At 40.4% G+C, this 16,590-nt stretch overlaps 1 protein-coding gene across 11 annotated transcripts in view; it reads left to right on the forward strand.

The window, feature by feature from the left end:
• The window catches only part of ATRX (ATRX chromatin remodeler), a 282,824-nt gene that overhangs the window by 133,964 nt on the left and 132,270 nt on the right, over positions 1-16,590 (forward strand). For all 11 annotated transcript variants that reach the window (XM_064362920.1, XM_064362928.1, XM_064362917.1 and 8 more), the window contains 2 exons: positions 14,873-15,014; positions 16,276-16,385. In XM_064362920.1, coding sequence (XP_064218990.1) covers positions 14,873-15,014; positions 16,276-16,385 — 252 coding nt within the window. The remainder of the gene's footprint in view (positions 1-14,872; positions 15,015-16,275; positions 16,386-16,590) is intronic.

Consider the following 16,590-nt stretch of genomic DNA (forward strand, 5'->3'; position numbering starts at 1 on the left):
ACCTAAAGATAAGCCTGAGGGGAAATCTTAAGGTTTTAATAAAGGTATTTCCTGAGCATGTATCTTGCCTGGACACACATATGGCTTTCTGAATTATCCTATATACCTGGCTACTTTTGAGTGTCCTGAATTTGAAAAGTAGCTGGGTGTGGTGGCTCATACCTGTAGTCCCAGCAAATCTGGAGGCTGAGGTAGGAGGATAGCTTGAGCCCAGGAGTGTGAGACCAGCCTAGGCAACATTTCAAGACCCTGTTTCTACAAAAATAAAATAAAGATTAGTTGGGTGTGGTGGTGCACAACTGTAGTCCCAGCTACTTGGGAGGTTGTGGTGGCAGGATCAGTTGAGCCCTGGAGTTCAGTGCTGCAGTGAGCTATAATTACACCACAGCACTCTAGCCTTGTTGGCAAAGCAAGACCCAGTATCTTGGTAAAAGAAAAAAATTCTGTACGTGTCTTATCTCCAGCTTTTCCTCTGGGCCTTAGGTGGTGGTTTGTGTATGTTTCCCTGTAATGCCTTGCCCCAGGCCTCTATGGATCTGTAGTCACATTGCAATTGGTTGTTTTTGTTTTTTAAGCGGTTCTTGCTGTCTTTGTCACCAGAGCTCTGAGTTAGGTGAAGCAATGATGAGAGCCTTTTGCAGTGTTTCACGTATCCTTCAGACAGGTTAGATCACATTTACACAGTAATTTACACAATAACATCTGCTTTGCTCCCTCTGGTTTGTGGGAGGATACTGGGAAACAGGGTGCTGCTGCGTGGAGACTAAAACCATCACTTTCTGGTAGATGGTGTGGCAAAGGCAAGTAAAAATGCTGTAAAACGTTCCTATTGTATTGAAGATGGCCTCTTTTCTTTTTCGTTATTTTAGAGACAGGGTCTTACTATGTTGCCCAGGCTAGCCTCAAATTCTTGGACTCAAGTGATCCTCCTGTCTAGGCCTAGTTGCTTGTACTACAGGTGATCACCAACATGCCTGGCTAAGGTGTTGTTTTATTGATTGAGCATTTGCTCGGTTGCTGTACACCTTTGACTGTTTTTCAGAACTCTGACAAAGTTGGTTCAGAAAGTTTCTACTTGTTTATAAAATATTTCTCTGTGGAAACTAGAGCTTGAAACTTCCTAGTCTATTGTTTTGTTGATATCTACATTTTCCCTTTTTTTTTTTTTTTTTTTTTGGGAGACAGTCTCACTCTGTCACTCAGCCTGGAATGATGCAGTAGCATGATAACTGTAGCCTGGAATTCCTAGGCTCAAGCAATTTTCCCACTTCAGCCTTCTGAATAGCTAGAAGTACAGGAGGAAGCTAATCTCTTCATTTTCGAAAGCTGTTTTTCCTTGGTATAGAATTCTAAATTGATACTTAAAAAAATCTCTTTAAAGATGTTACCTCTTTATGACATTTTGTTTGTCATCTTTATCCTTTTTCCTTCACCTTTGCTCTTCTGCATGTGCCTTTTGTTTCTTTTTTTTTCTTTTTGAGGTGGAGTCTCATTCTGTCACCCAGGCTGGAGTGCAGTGGTGCAATCTCGGCTCACTGCAACCTCCGTCTCCTGGGTTCAAGCAATTCTGTGCCTCAGCTTCTCGAGTAGCTAGAATTATAGGTGCCCACCACCATGCCCAGCTAATTTTTGTATTTTTAGTAGAGATGGGGTTTCACTATTTTGGCCAAGCTGGTCTTGAGCTCCTAACCTTGTGATCCATCCTCCTCAGCCTCCAAAAGTGTTGAGATTATAGGCGTGAGCCACCACACCCAGCCCACCTTTTATTTCTTGAAAAGATAGTTTTAAAGGATTTTTTAGTGATTTTAAGATTTTCTGTTAATGCGTGGCTTTTAGAAATTGGAGATTTTTATTTTCTTTGTATTTATCCTGTTCTGGGATCCTTGAAGTTGTTGAATCTTTGAGTTTATAGTTAGACCAAATTTTTGTTGGCTTATTTTAGAGACAGGGTCTTACTCTGTTGCCCAGGCTGGAGTGCAGTGGTATGATCGTTGGTCACTGTTAACCTCAAATTCCTGGGCTCAAGAGATACTCTTGCCTCAGCTTCCCAAGTAGCTAGGACTAGAGGCATGCCCTATTGCAAACTTTTTAATTTTTCATAGAAACAAGATCTTGCTGTGTTGCGCAGGCTGACCTCAAACTTGTGGCCTGAAGTGATCCTTACACCTTGGCCTCCCAAAGATTTTGGATTACAGATGTGAGCTACCATATCCAGCTTCCATCATATATTTGAAAAGTTCACATCATTATTTCTTTCAAATAATTTTTTTCTGTTATATTTTTCTTTGGGACTTACATATTATGCTCTTTAATATTGTTCTACAAGTTTCTTATTTTTCCCCCCTCTATTTCATTTTTGATAATTTCTCTTGCTTTGTCTTCAGTTTTGTTGATCTTTTCTTCTGCACTCTTACGATATTAATCCCACTTAGTGAATTACAGTATATTATAATTTTCATTGTTCGGAATTACATTTAGTTTTTAAAAATACCTTCTATTTTTGTTTTCATTGTGTTCATGTTTTCGATATTTGGGCATTTTTCTTGTCTTTTTTTTTTTTTTCTTTTTGCGACAGCCTGTCACCCAGGCTAGAGTATGGTGGTGCGATCTTGGCTCACTGCAACCTCCGCCTCCTGGGTTCAAGTGATTCTCCATCCTCAGTCTCCCGAGTAGCTAGAACTACAGGTGTGCGCCACCATGCCCAGTTAATTTTTTATATATTTTTAGTAGAGATGGGGTTTTGCCATATTGCCCAGGCTGGTCTCAAACTCCTGAGCTCAAGCAATTTACCTCGGCCTCCCAAAGTGCTGGGATTACAGGCATAAGCTACCATTCCCAGCCTATTTGGGCATTTTTAAACAGCTCTTTTACTTGTCTGCCTGTTTTATTATTTCTGTTACTTCTTGGCCCATTTTTGTTGACTCTTTTTTCTCCTGGTTATTCTTCATTTTTTTTTTCCTTCTTGACAAACCTGGTAATGTTTTTTTAAAAAGTTCAGTTTGATTTTGAAGCTTTTAAAAAAAGCCTGGTTAATGTGTTTCTTCAGTACTCTTTAATTTATGAATTACTTTGACCCACTGCTAAGATTTGGTCCCTTTGTGGTCTCTACTGAATGCCCTTGGTTATACATGAAGAGCCTACTGTGCCTTTTGTGAAATTGAATACCTCCCATCACCGTGTGTTTCCTGGGAGCTGTTTAGCTCACAGCTTTTTGGTCATGCTCTGCCTGCCCTTAAAAAGTTTCACTCTTCATGTGTGCATTTTAATGTTCAGCTATGACTCATAGTGAATCCTGCCTCTATTTCAGTTCTTTTGGTGTAGCTCTTTTTTCTTTTTTTTTTAAAGTTTAGACTGGTTTTTTAATTTTTTTTTCAATTTTTTTTTTTATTGCATTTTAGGTTTTGGGATACATGTGAAAGAACATGCAAGATTGTTGCATAGGTACACACATGGCAGTGTGATGTGCTGACTTCCTCCCCATCACCTATATCTGGCATTTCTCCCCATGCTATCTCTCCCCAACTGCCCACCCCCCGCTGTCCCTCCCCTATTTCCCCCCGGCAGACCCCAGTGTGTGATGCTTTCCTCCCTGTGTCCATGTGTTTTCATTGTTCAACACTCACCTATGAGTGAGAACATGCGGTGTCTGATTTTCTGTTCTTGTGTCAGTTTGCTGAGAATGATGGTTTCCAGGTTCATACATGTCCCTACAAAGGACACGAACTCATTGGTTTTGATGGCTGCATAGTATTCCATGGGCTATATCTGCCACATTTCCCTGTCCAGTCTATCATCGATGGGCATTTGGGTTGGTTCCAGGTCTTTGTTATTGTAAACAGTGCTGCAGTGAACATTCATGTGCATGTATCCTTATAGTAGAACGATATATAATCCTTTGGATATATACCCAGTAACGGGATTGCTGGGTCAAATGGAATTTCTATTTCTAGGTCCTTGAGGAATTGCCACACTGTCTTCCACAAAGGTTGAACTAATTTACACTCCCACCAACAGTGTAAAAGTGTTCCTATTTCTCGACATCGTCTCCAGCATCTGTTGTCTCCAGATATTTTAACGATCACCATTCTAACTGGTGTGAGATGGTATCTCAATGTAGTTTTGATTTGCATTTCTCTAATGACCAGTGATGATGAGCATTTTTTCATATGTTTGTTGGCCTCATATATGTCTTCGTTTGTAAAGTTTCTCTTCATGTCCTTCACCCACTTTTGAATGGGCTTGTTTGTTTTTTTCTTGTAAATCTGTTTTAGTTTGTTGTAGATTCTGGATATCAGCCCTTTGTCAGACGGGTAGATTGCAAAAATTTTTCCCGTTCTGTGGGTTGCCGATTCACTCTAATGACTGTTTCGTTTGCTGTGCAGAAGCTGTGGAGTTTGATTAGGTCCCATTTGTCTATTTTGGCTTTTGTTGCCAATGCTTTTGGTGTTTTGGTCATGAAGTCCTTGCCTATGCCTATGTCCTGAATGGTTTTGCCTAGATTTTCTTCTATGGTTTTTATGGTGTTAGGTCTTATGTTTAAGTCTTTAATCCATCTGGAGTTAATTTTAGTGTAAGGTGTCAGGAAGGGGTCCAGTTTCTGCTTTCTGCACATGGCTAGCCAGTTTTCCTAACATCATTTATTAAACAGGGAATCCTTTCCCCACTGCTTGTTTTTGTCAGGTTTGTCAAAGATCGGATGGTTGTAGATGTGTGGTGTTCCCTCTGAGGCCTCTGTTCTGTTCCATTGGTCTATATCTCTGTTTTGGTACCAGTACCATGCTGTTTTGATTACTGTAGGCTTGTAGTATAGTTTGAAGTCCGGTAGTGTGATGCCTCCCGCTTTGTTTTTTTTGCTTAGAATTCACTTGGCTATGCAGGCTCTCTTTTGGTTCCAGATGAAGTTTAAGGTGGTTTTTTCCAGTTCTGTGAAGAAGGTCATTGGTAACTTGATGGGGATAGCATTGAATCTGTAAATTACTTTGGGCAGTATGGCCATTTTCACGATATTGATTCTTCCTAACCATGAACATGGAATGTTTCTCCATCAAGAAAACATTTGTGTCCTCTCTTATTTCGTTGAGCAGTGCTTTGTAGTTCTCCTTGAAGAGGTCCTTTACATCCTTTTTTAGTTGTATTCCCAGGTATTTTATTCTCTTTGTAGCAATTGTGACTGACAGTTCGTTATTGATGTCACTCTCTTTAAGTCTGTTATTGGTGTATAGGAATGCTTGTGATTTTTGCACATTGATTTTGTATCCTGAGACTTGGCTGAAGTTGCTTATCAGTTTGAGGAGATTTTGGGCTGAGACGATGGGGTCTTCTAGATATACAATCATGTCGTCTGCAAATAGAGACAATTTGACTTCCTCCTTTCCTATTTGAATACCCTTTATTTCTTTTTCTTGCCTGATTGCTCTGGCTAGAACTTCCAATACTATATTGCATAGGAGTGGTGAGAGAGGGCATCCTTGTCTAGTGCCATATTTCAAAGGGAATGCTTCCAGTTTTTGCCCATTCGGTATGATACTGGCTGTTGGTTTGTCATAAATAGCTTTTGTCATTTTGAGATACTTTCCGTCAATACCTAGTTTATTGAGGGTTTTTAGCATAAAGGGCTGTTGAATTTTGTCAAAGGGCTTCTCTGCATCAGTTGAGATAATCATGTGGTTTTCGTCTTTGGTTCTGTTTATGTGGTGAATTACGGTTATAGACTTGCATATGTTGAAGCAGCCTTGCATCCCTGGGATGAAGCCTACTTGATCATGGTGGATAAGGTTTTTTATGTGCTGTTGTAATCGGTTTGCCAGTATTTTATTGAAGATTTTTGCATCTATGTTCATCACGGATATTGGTCTGAAGTTTTCTTTTCTTGTTGAGTCTCTGCCGGGTTTTGGTATCAGGATGATGTTGGTCTCATGAAATGATTGGGAAGGATTCCCTCTTTTTGGATTGTTTGGAATAGGTTCAGAAGGAATGGTACCAACTCCTCTTTGTACGTCTGGTAGAATTCGGCTGTGTACCCGTCTGGACCTGGGCTTTTTTTGGGTGGTGGGCTTTTTTTGGGTGGTAGTCTCTTAATTGCTGCCTCAACTTCAGACCTTGTTATTAGCCTATTCAGGGTATCGGCTTCTTCCTGGTTTAGGCTTGGGAGGATGCATGTGTCCAGGGATTTATCAATTTCTTCCAGGTTTAATTGGTTATGTGCATAGAGATGTTTATAATAATCTCTGATGATGGTTTGAATTTCTGTGGAATCTGTGGTGATATCCTCTTTATCGTTTTTTATTGCATCTATTTGGTTATTCTCTCTTTTCCTTTTTATTAATCTGGCTAGTGGTCTGTCTATTTTGTTGATCTTTTCGAAAAACCAGCTCCTGGATTTATTGATTTTTTTGAAGTGTATTTTAAGTCTCTATCTCCTTCAGTTCTGCTCTGATCTTAGTTATTTCTTGTCTTCTGCCAAGTTTTGAGTTTTTTTGGTCTTGCTCCTCTAGCTCTTTCAATTTTGATGATAGGATGTCAATTTTAGATCTCTCCTTGCTTCTCATGTGGGCACTCATTGCTATATATTTTCCTCTAGAGACTGCTTTAAATGTGACCCAGAGATTCTGGTATGTTGTGTCTTCGTTCTCGTTGGTTTCAAAGAACATCTTTATTTCTGCCTTCATTTCATTGTTTATCCAGTCAACATTCAAGAGAAAGTTGTTCAGTTTCCATGAAGCTGTGCGGTTCTGGGTTGGTCTCCGTATTCTGAGTTCTAACTTGATTGCACTGTGGTCTGAGAGACTGTTTGTTATGGTTTCCGTTCTTTTGCATTTGCTGAGGAGTGATTTACTTCCAATTATGTGGTCAATTTTAGAATAGATGTCATGTGGTACTGAGAAGAATGTATATTCTGTGGATTTGGTGTGGAGAGTTCTGTAAATGTCTATTAGGTTTGCTTGGTCCAGGTCTGAGCTGAAGTCCTGGATATCCTTGTTAATTTTCTGTCTGGTTGATCTGTCTAATATTGACAATGGGGTGTTAAAATCTCCCACTATTATCGTGTGGGAGTCTAAGTCTCTTTGTAAGTCATTAAGAACTTGCCTTATGTATCTGGGTGTTCCTGTATTAGGTGCATATATATTTAGGATTGTTAGCTCTTCCTGTTGCATTGATCCTTTTACCATTATGTAATGTCCTTCTTTGTCTCTTTTGATCTTTGTTGCTTTAAAGTCTCTTTTATCAGAGATGAGAATTGCAACTCCTGCTTTTTTTTGCTCTCCATTTGCTTGTTAAATCTTCCTCCATCCCTTTAGTTTGATCCATTATGTATCCTTGCATGTGAGATGGGTTTCCTGGATACAGCACACCGATGGGTTTTGGCTTTTTGTCCAGTTTGCCAGTCTGTGTCTTTTGATTGGGGCATTTAGTCCATTTACATTTGGGGTTAATATTGTTATGTGTGAATTTCATCCTGCCATTTTGATGCTAGCTGGCTGTTTTGCCCGTTAGTTGATGCAGTTTCTTCACTGTGTTGATGCTCTTTTTTTTTTTTTTTTTGAGACGGAGTTTCGCTCTCGTTACCCAGGCTGGAGTGCAATGGCGCGATCTCGGCTCACCGCAACCTCCGCCTCCTGGGTTCAGGCAATTCTCCTGCCTCAGCCTCCTGAGCAGCTGGGATTACAGGCACGCGCCACCGTGCCCAGCTAATTTTTTGTATATATATATATTTTTTAGTAGAGACGGGATTTCACCATGTTGACCAGGATGGTCTCGATCTCTTGACCTCGTGATCCACCCGCCTCGGCCTCCCAAAGTGCTGGGATTACAGGCTCTTTACCATTTGGTATGTTTTTGGAGTGGCTTGTACTAGTTGTTCCTTTCTGTGTTTAGTGCCTCTTTCAGGAGCTCTTGTAAAGCACGCCTAGTGGTGATGAAATCTCTGAGTACTTGCTTGTTCGTAAAGGATTTTATTTTTCCTTCACTTATGAAGCTTAGTTCGGCTGGATATGAGATTCTGGGTTGAAAGTTCTTTTCTTTAAGGATGTTGAATATTGGCCCCCACTCTCTTCTGGCTTGTAGGGTTTCTACTGAGGGATCTGCTGTGAGTCTGTTCGGTTTCCCTTTGTGGGTAACCCGACCTTTCTCTCTGGCTGCCCTTAGCATTTTGTCTTTCTTTTCAACGCCGGTGAATCTGACGATTATGTGCCTTGGGGTTGCTCTTCTTGAGGAATATGTTTGTGGTGTTCTCTGTATTTCCTGGACTTGGATATTGGCCTGCCTTTCTTGGTTGTGGACGTTTTCCTGGATAATATCCTGAAGAGTATTTTCCAGCTTGGATGCATTCTGTTTGTCACATTCAGGTACCCCTATCAAACGTAGATTAGGTCTTTTCACATAGTCCCATATTTCTTGGAGACTTTGTTCATTCCTTTTTACCCTTTTTTCTCTAATCTTACCTTCTCATTTTATTTCATTGAGTTGATCTTCAACCTCTGATACCCTTTCTTCTGCTTGGTCAATTCGGCTGTTGAAACTTGTATATGCTTTGCGATGTTCTCGTGTTGTGTTTTTCAACTCCATCAATTCACTTATATTCGTCTCTAAGTTATTTATTGTCGTTAGCATTTCGTCAAATCTTTTTTCAAGGTTCTTAGTTTCTTTTCATTGGGTTAGAACATATTCTTTTAGCTCACAGACATTTCTTATTACCCACTTTCTGAAGGCTGATTCTGTCATTTCATCACACTCATTCTCTATTCAGCCTTGTTCCCTTGCTGGTGAGGAGTTGTGATCCCTTGTAGGAGGAGAGGTGTTCTGATTTCTCGTGTTTTCCTCCTTTTGCACTGGTTTCTTCCCATCTTTGTGTATTTATCCACCTGTTGTCTTTGTAGTTGTTGACTTTCAGATTGGGTCTCTGAGTGGATGTCCAGTTTGTTGATGATGAAGTTATTTCTTTCTGTTTTTTGATTTTCCTTCTACGAGTCACGCCCCTCTGCTGTAGGACTGCTGAGGTCCACTCCAGGCCCTGCTTGCTTGTGGATCACCTGCAGCAGCTGCAGAACTGGTTGCTGCCAGTTTCTTCTGCTATCTTTGTTCCTGAAGGATACCCGCCTGATGTCAGTCTGGGCTCTCCTTTATGAGGTGACTCTTTGGATATACGTGGGTCAGGGAGCTGCTTGAGGAGACAGTCTGTCCTTTATAGGAGCTCAAGTGCTGAGCTGTTGGCTCCGTTGTTCATTCAATGTTGCTGGGCAGGTACGTTTAAGTCTGCTGCAGCTGAACTCATAAAACCCTTTTTTTTTTCCCAGGTGCTCTGTTCTGGGGAGTTAGCGGTTTATTTATGAGTTTATGTTGTGCTGCTGGCCTTTTCAGGGCTGCCCTGCCCAGCGAGGAGGCAGCCTAGTCACTGTCTGCCTGCAGAGGCTTTGCTGAGGTGCTGTGGGTTCCACCCAGCTGCCATGTGAACTTCCCTGCAGTCCTGTTTATACTGGTTTAGTTAGAACTGCCTCAGCAATGGTGGCCCACCTGTGTAATAGCGGACTCTCTCTCTAATGGCGGGCTGCCTCAGCAACGGCGGGCTGTCTCAACAATGGCAGACTACCTCCGTAGTGGTGGGATGCCTTGGTAATGGCAGACACCCCTCCCGCACAGAGCTAGACCATCCCGGGTTCAGCTGCGCTTGCTGTGAAACTCTCAATTCAGAGCATTACAGATTGCTGTTTTTTTAAGCGGGGGGGACCAGCCAAGCCTGATCACCTGGCTCCCTGCCTCAGAGCCTTTTTTTTTTTTCCTCCCAGGTTTTCCAGTCGCTTGTTGAAAAGGTGCCGGGATCTGTGTCATTTCCCATGCGGCGACCCACTGCACCGGCTGAAACAGCCGCACTTGAGATTCGTGGCCCTTTTTTGCCTGGGAATCTCCTGGTCTGGCTCCCTGTTTCAATCCCCGTTTCTATCAGTTGAATCAGCGACTCTGTGTTCCCCGAGCTCCAGTCCCCACCTAAAATGGTGCCCGGACCCGTGTATTTTGTACGGAGAACCGCCGCGCCAGGGCGCCAGCGCCAAAACAGCCACACTGGCGGAAAGAGCTGCGCTGGCCAAAACAGCCATGCTGGCAACCTGTGGGGCTCCTCCACCTGGAAGTCTCCTGGTCTGTGGGCAATAAAAGTCCGTCTGGAAATGCGGCGGCCACTCACTGTCCGTGCTTTCACTGGGAGCTGCAATCCTGAGCTACTCCTAATCGGCCATCTTGGATCTCTCCTTGTGTAGCTCTTTTTTCTTTGTAGTTCTGCCCTGTAACTTCCAGTCATCTCACTCTGACCTTCGTTTCTTCAACATAATATGTCTCCAGTACTCTCTTTGGGAACCCCTTTTCCCTGATCCTTTAGCCACCAATTCTAGGGGAATATAAGGGTCATCTTGTTGGTTTTCTTACTCTCAGGGATCAGGGTCTTGTGGTGTATTTATTCAATGTCTGAAAAATTTTTTCCCATACGTTTGGCCTACTTTTCTAATTGATTACAGCAGGAAGGCAAACCTGGTTCATAATAAACCATCATGACTGGAAGCGGAAGTTTGACTCAACCTTCTAATGTTTTAGTCAGGTGGTTTTTTTTTTTTCCCTTTATTTTCCCTTCTTTTCAGATATGGGAGACATTTCATGTGTTTGTTTAGTTTTACTACACCTTAAGTGATTATTTGTCCTAAGTTTTTCTCCTATTTCATAGCTGTGTATTTATTATTTTTTAAATTTCAGCTTTTAGTTTAGATACGGGGGCAGGGAAGTCATGTGTAGGTTTGTTACTTGGTATATTGTGTGATGCTCATGTTTGTGGTATGGATCCCATCACCTAGGTAGTGAACATAGTACCTAGTAGTAGTTGTTCAACCTATGTCCTCTTTCTTCCCTCCCCCTCCAGTAGTCCACGTTGTGTATTGTTCCCATGTTTATGTCCATATGTGCTCAGTGTTTAGTTCCCACTTGTAAGTGAGAACATGTGGTATTTGGTTTTCTGTTCCTGTGTGAATTTGCTTAGATTTATGGCCTCCAGCTGCATCCAAGTTGCTGTAGAGGACATGATTTTCTTCTTCTTTATGGCTGCATAGTATTCCATGGTGTATATGTACCACATTTTGTTTAATCCACCACGGATGGTCACCTAGGTGGATCACATGTCTTTGCTATTGTGAATAGCATGGTGATGAACATATGAGTACTTGTGTCTTTTTGGAAAAATAATTTATTTTCCTCTGAGTATATACCCAGTAATATTAAATTTCCTTATAGCTTGAGTGCATAAACACATCTACTTAGTCACTGATAGGTAGATAATTTCTTTATAACTTATGTCCTCCTACATTTAGGGTGAAGATACACTAATCCTCAATCCTGAAGACAGCACTTAATAACAAAAGTATTATCAATCACTGATAAACATATGGATCAGAAATCTTAATGAAAGCCTTGTGTATTAGTTTTTCATTGCTGCATTAAAATGTGCCACACACTTAACCTGTTAAAACGAGAAATTGGGCTGGGCGCGGTGGCTCACACCTATAATCCCAACACTTTGGGAGGCTGAGGCGGGTGGATCATGAGGTCAAGAGATCGAGAGCATCCTGGTCAACATGGTGAAACCCCATCTCTACTAAAAATACAAAAATTAGCTGGGCATGGTGGCGTGCGCCTGTAGTCCCAGCTACTTGGGAGGCTGAGGCCGGAGTAATTGCTTTAACCCAGGAGGCGGAGGTTGCAGTGAGTCGAGATCACGCCATTGCACTCCAGCCTGGGTAACAAGTGAGACTCCGTCTCAAAAGAAAAAAAAAGAGAAATTTATTGTCTCACAGGTCAGGAAGTTGGGAATGGCTTAGCTGAAGGTAGCTCTACTGGGTTTTCTGATTAGTGTCCTCCCAAGCCGAAATTAATATGTTAACTAGAGTTTTGCTTTCATTTGAGACTTTGTATCCTTTTCCAGCTGACTTGTTGGCTGAATTCAGTTTCTTTCAGTTATTACACATAGGTCCTTAGCTACTAGAGTAGTCTTTCCACAACATGGCAGATTGCTTCATCTTTGAGATCAGTAGGAAAGCATTTCAATCTTTTAAAAGGCTTACTTTGATTAGGTCAGTCCCTTCTAGAAGATCTCTCTTTTGATTAAATCAGAGTCAGCTTATTAGTGGGCCAATTATTTGAATGATAGCTGATCATATTTACAGGTATCAACCATACTCAGAAGGTTAGGGGATTATGCAGGGTGTTTATACCAGATGACAGTAATTCTGGGGCCACTTTAGGATTCTTTGTACCACACCTTGTAAACAGGACAAGACATTTAGGGGATTTTCCATTTTTATATAATGACTTTACCCCATTGATAGAAGTTACTACATATCCAAGCTGGTACACAATAATACTTTAGTGAATACTCATCCTTTCCCAGATATGTTTCATACATTGCTTTATTCAATCTCTAGTACAACCTTGTAGAGACTATTGATAATGATTTTCAGTTTGCAGATTCAGACACAGAAGCTAAGAGGGTTTAGGTAGCTTGATGAAATGGAATTTGGGTCTGAATGGCCTTTGCTAGTTTTACTTCACCAGACTATTTCCCAGTTTTAATCTTGATGTGCATATCACAATTTTATGTAAGTACAATATCTATTCAGATAATTTTCTGCAAATCTGTGACTTATTTGTAGTTTTTTGGATATGACAACGATTCTATAGTTACGGTTTTAAAAAGAGGAAGTGTCCTTTTAAAGAGACATTTACAAACATTTACAGATGAAATTACATTTTTAAGTTTGCTTCAAAATGATTTGTGGGATCTGGGGAGTTAGACAATGGGTAAGAGGCTATTAGTGAAACAAAACTGGACTTAAGTTGATTATTTTTGAAACTGGGTGATGGGTAATAGGATTTATTACTCTCTTCCATCTACTTTGGTGTATGTTTGAGAATTTCTATATTGAACATGAACAAATCCATTTGTTACTAGTTTCAATTATAAATAAGAAAAAAAAGTACCTGAAGTTTTATTACATCACCATCATAATGTTGCTGTTTTTAAAGTTGTTTTTTTTTTTTTTTTCGAGATGGAGTTTCTCTCTTTCACCCAGAATGGAGTGAAGTGGCACAATCTCAGCTCACTGCAACCTTCACCCACTGGGTTCAATAGATTTTCCTGCCTTAGCCTCCCAAGTAGCTGGGATTACAGGCGCCTGCCACCATGCTTGGCTGATTTTTGTAATTTTAGTAGAGACAGGGTTTCTCCATGTTGGTCAGGCTGGTCTCGAGCTCTTGACCTCAGACAGTCCACCCATCTCAGCCTCCCAAAGTGCTAGGATTACAGACGTGAGCCACCGTGTCCAACCATGTCATGTTTTTATAATTTTAAAATCATGAGTCTCTATTTCTTTTCATGGAACTGTAAAACTGTTTATTACAAGCATTTCTGTTACTAAAGTAGTATTTTGTAATGGTTAAGAGCATGGACTCTGGGGATCAATCCTCTGGGTGAATCTCAGTATCGTGATACTCAATAGTTGTATGACTTTGTGCAGGTTACTTAACTTCTCTGTCCCTCAGTTTTTTCGTGTCAAATGGTAATACTTGTACCTATTTTATGTAGTTACTGAATATACTATGTAATAGAGATTAGGATAAGACAGCAAAAAGTACATGTGCACACACACACACCTCTGTGCATATATTATATCTACTTAAGTTTTATTTTAAATAAGGAACTTGTGATAATTGTTTCCGTTTTGTAATGAGGAGGTATTATATGTTCCTCTCATGATTTTTGAGCCTGTGGTTCTGAAACCAGTGTTTCTAAATGGTTTTTCTTTTCACAACATGTATGTACAGTGTTTTTCAGTGTGAGTCATGTTGACATCCTGAGTTGCACAGTTCTTGTTTGGGACTGTCTTTCACATTATAGAATGTTTATATTTGCTTTCCCTTCCTCCTACATTAAATACCAGCTCTGACCAATAATTGTGACAACCATAAATATGATTGCACATTTTCAAATGTCCTCCAGAAGAATAGAACTATCTTTGGTTGGGAGCCACATGTTCATTCAAATTGTAATGGTAGTACCATAGATTAGTTTGGAGTTCTCCTGCCTCCTTCCCCTTCCCATCTCTCTCCTCCCCCTCTTCCTCTTTTCCCCCCCTCCTCCCCCTTTTCTCCCCCCCGCCTCCTTTTTTAGGCATAGCAAGCAACAACAGGGAGCAATTCTTTTTTCACAACTCTGCCTAACAAATGTGTGTTGAAATATCCAGAGTGAGAACTTGTTGTGCTAAATTACTGACATTATTAGAGTAATTTAAAATTTTTTGGAGAGTTTTGATTTTAGAAGACATAAAACATCCCGGCTTTACTGAACCAAAATATTGGTATATTAATTCATTCTTGCATTTGTATAAAGAAAAGAGGTTTCATTGACTCATAGTTCTTCAGTCTTTGCAGGAAACATAGTGGCTCAGGAAGCTTCCAATCATGGCAGAAAGCAAAGGGGGAAGGAGGCACCTCACATAGTGGGAGCAGGAGCAAGAGAGTGAGGGGGAGGTGCTGCATATTTTTTAAACAACTGGATCTCGTGAGAACTCACTGTCACGAGAATAATGCCAAGGGGATGGTGTTAAACTATTCATGAGAAGTCCACCTCCATGGTCCAATCACCTCCCACCAGGCTTCACCTCCAACATTGGGGATTACAATTGACATGAGATTTGGTGAGGACACAGATCCAAATCATACCAATTGGATTTGTGGCATTTGAGTAAATGTGTCTGTATTTTGGAAAATCTCCCTTGGTAAGACTGACCATTGCTTGAATGATTTCTTTGAGATTAACTATCAACAACTCATTTTCTTGTAGGTGATAGAAATTGAAGATGCTTCACCCACCAAGTGTCCAATAACAACCAAGTTGGTTTTAGATGAAGATGAAGAAACCAAAGAACCTTTAGTGCAGGTTCATAGAAATATGGTTATTAAATTGAAACCACATCAAGTAGATGGTAAGAAACTCTTAGATGATTCAATAATTTTTAGTTAGATTTTACCAATATTTGGGAGTGAGGCAGGTGCCTCTCATCCTGTTAAGTGCTGGAGGTAAATTGTTAGGGTTGGGGGAATATCTACAATCTCCTTGTCTTTATGGAGCTCATAAGCAAATGAAGAAGAACGAAATTGGGTGATTGCAAACACAGTGAGTGTTATAAAAAAGGAAAGAAGTGCTACTTACAAATGGGTAGATATAGAAAGTGCGTTTCACCTGGTCAGCAAAGATTGGCTAAGGGTGGGTAGGGGGTGAGAAGAGCTGTAGCTAGCTAAAAGCCTTCTTCAGAAAATGCTATTTCAGCATTTTTAGGTATATGTTACAATAATATTCCTACATTGGTATTAGAACAATATCAAACTATTCCTACCCTCTGCTTTATTAGAGTTGAATCAGTAAGTAAGTTTTGAGTGTTTATTTGAATTAATTCATAAGGGAAGTTCTGTAGTTCCTACTTCTTGAGTTACTAGTCCCCTTTCTTGCTCAGTGTTTAACTATCAAATAAAGGAAAAGATGATGAAATTATCTCCTGGGTTTTTTTTTTTCCCTGATTGACTCAATAAACTCAAAGGTATATTTTATAGGAAGTCATTCCCTCTTTGGATAAAGTTGCTCTCTTTTTACAACAATTATCATTATTATTTGAGATAGAGTTTCTCTCTGTCACCCCAGCTGGAGTGCAGTGGTGCTATCACAGCTCACTGTAATCTCTGCCTCCTGGCCTCCAGCGATTCTCCCAACTCAGCCTCCTGAGTAGCTGGGACTACAGGTGCACACCACCACGCCTGCCTAATTTTTTATATTTTAGTAGAGACGGGGTTTCATCATATTGGCCAGGCTGGTCTCGAACTCCTAACTTCAAGTGATCTAACTGCTTTGGCCTCTCAAAAGTGCTGGAATTACAGGTGTGAGCCACTGTGCCTGGCCACATTTCTCTTTTAGGGTATTCTTATGTTTCTTTGAACCATTTCAGGGAATAGAGAATGTCTGCTGTGGATAGCTTAGATAAGATGAAGGAAAGTCTCCTTTTCTATATTGGTGTTAACTTGCTTCTGGTTTACTTTAGTGGGAAAAAAATCCCATTTACAATTCTTTAGCTGAGTGGTTTTTTTTTTAAATGCTATTTCTTAGAAGTTTTAGTTATATTTTTGATGTGTTTATATAAAGGGAGTTTTTAACTTGGACCTTTAAATTTATCTTAATGAAGCTGTTACTTTTAGGTGTTCAGTTTATGTGGGATTGCTGCTGTGAGTCTGTGAAAAAAACAAAGAAATCTCCCGGTTCAGGATGCATTCTTGCCCACTGTATGGGCCTTGGTAAGACTTTACAGGTAAGAGCTGAAGAATATGAAGGTATCATGTTTTTGTGCATTCATTAATATATATTGGATTCTGTTATGTTTCAGGCACAGTCGTAGGGACTGAAGATAAAGCAGTCAACAAGAATAACAAGATCTGTCTCCAAGGAGCTTATATTCTAGTGGAGGAGAGAGCTGCTAATCAAATAAGAAATACATACTTTCAGAAAATGAGTGT

Source organism: Aotus nancymaae, unplaced genomic scaffold (assembly GCF_030222135.1).
Source record: "Aotus nancymaae isolate 86718 unplaced genomic scaffold, 86718_ANA_hifiasm-v0.15.2.pri h1tg000004l, whole genome shotgun sequence".
Taxonomy (NCBI): domain Eukaryota; kingdom Metazoa; phylum Chordata; class Mammalia; order Primates; family Aotidae; genus Aotus; species Aotus nancymaae.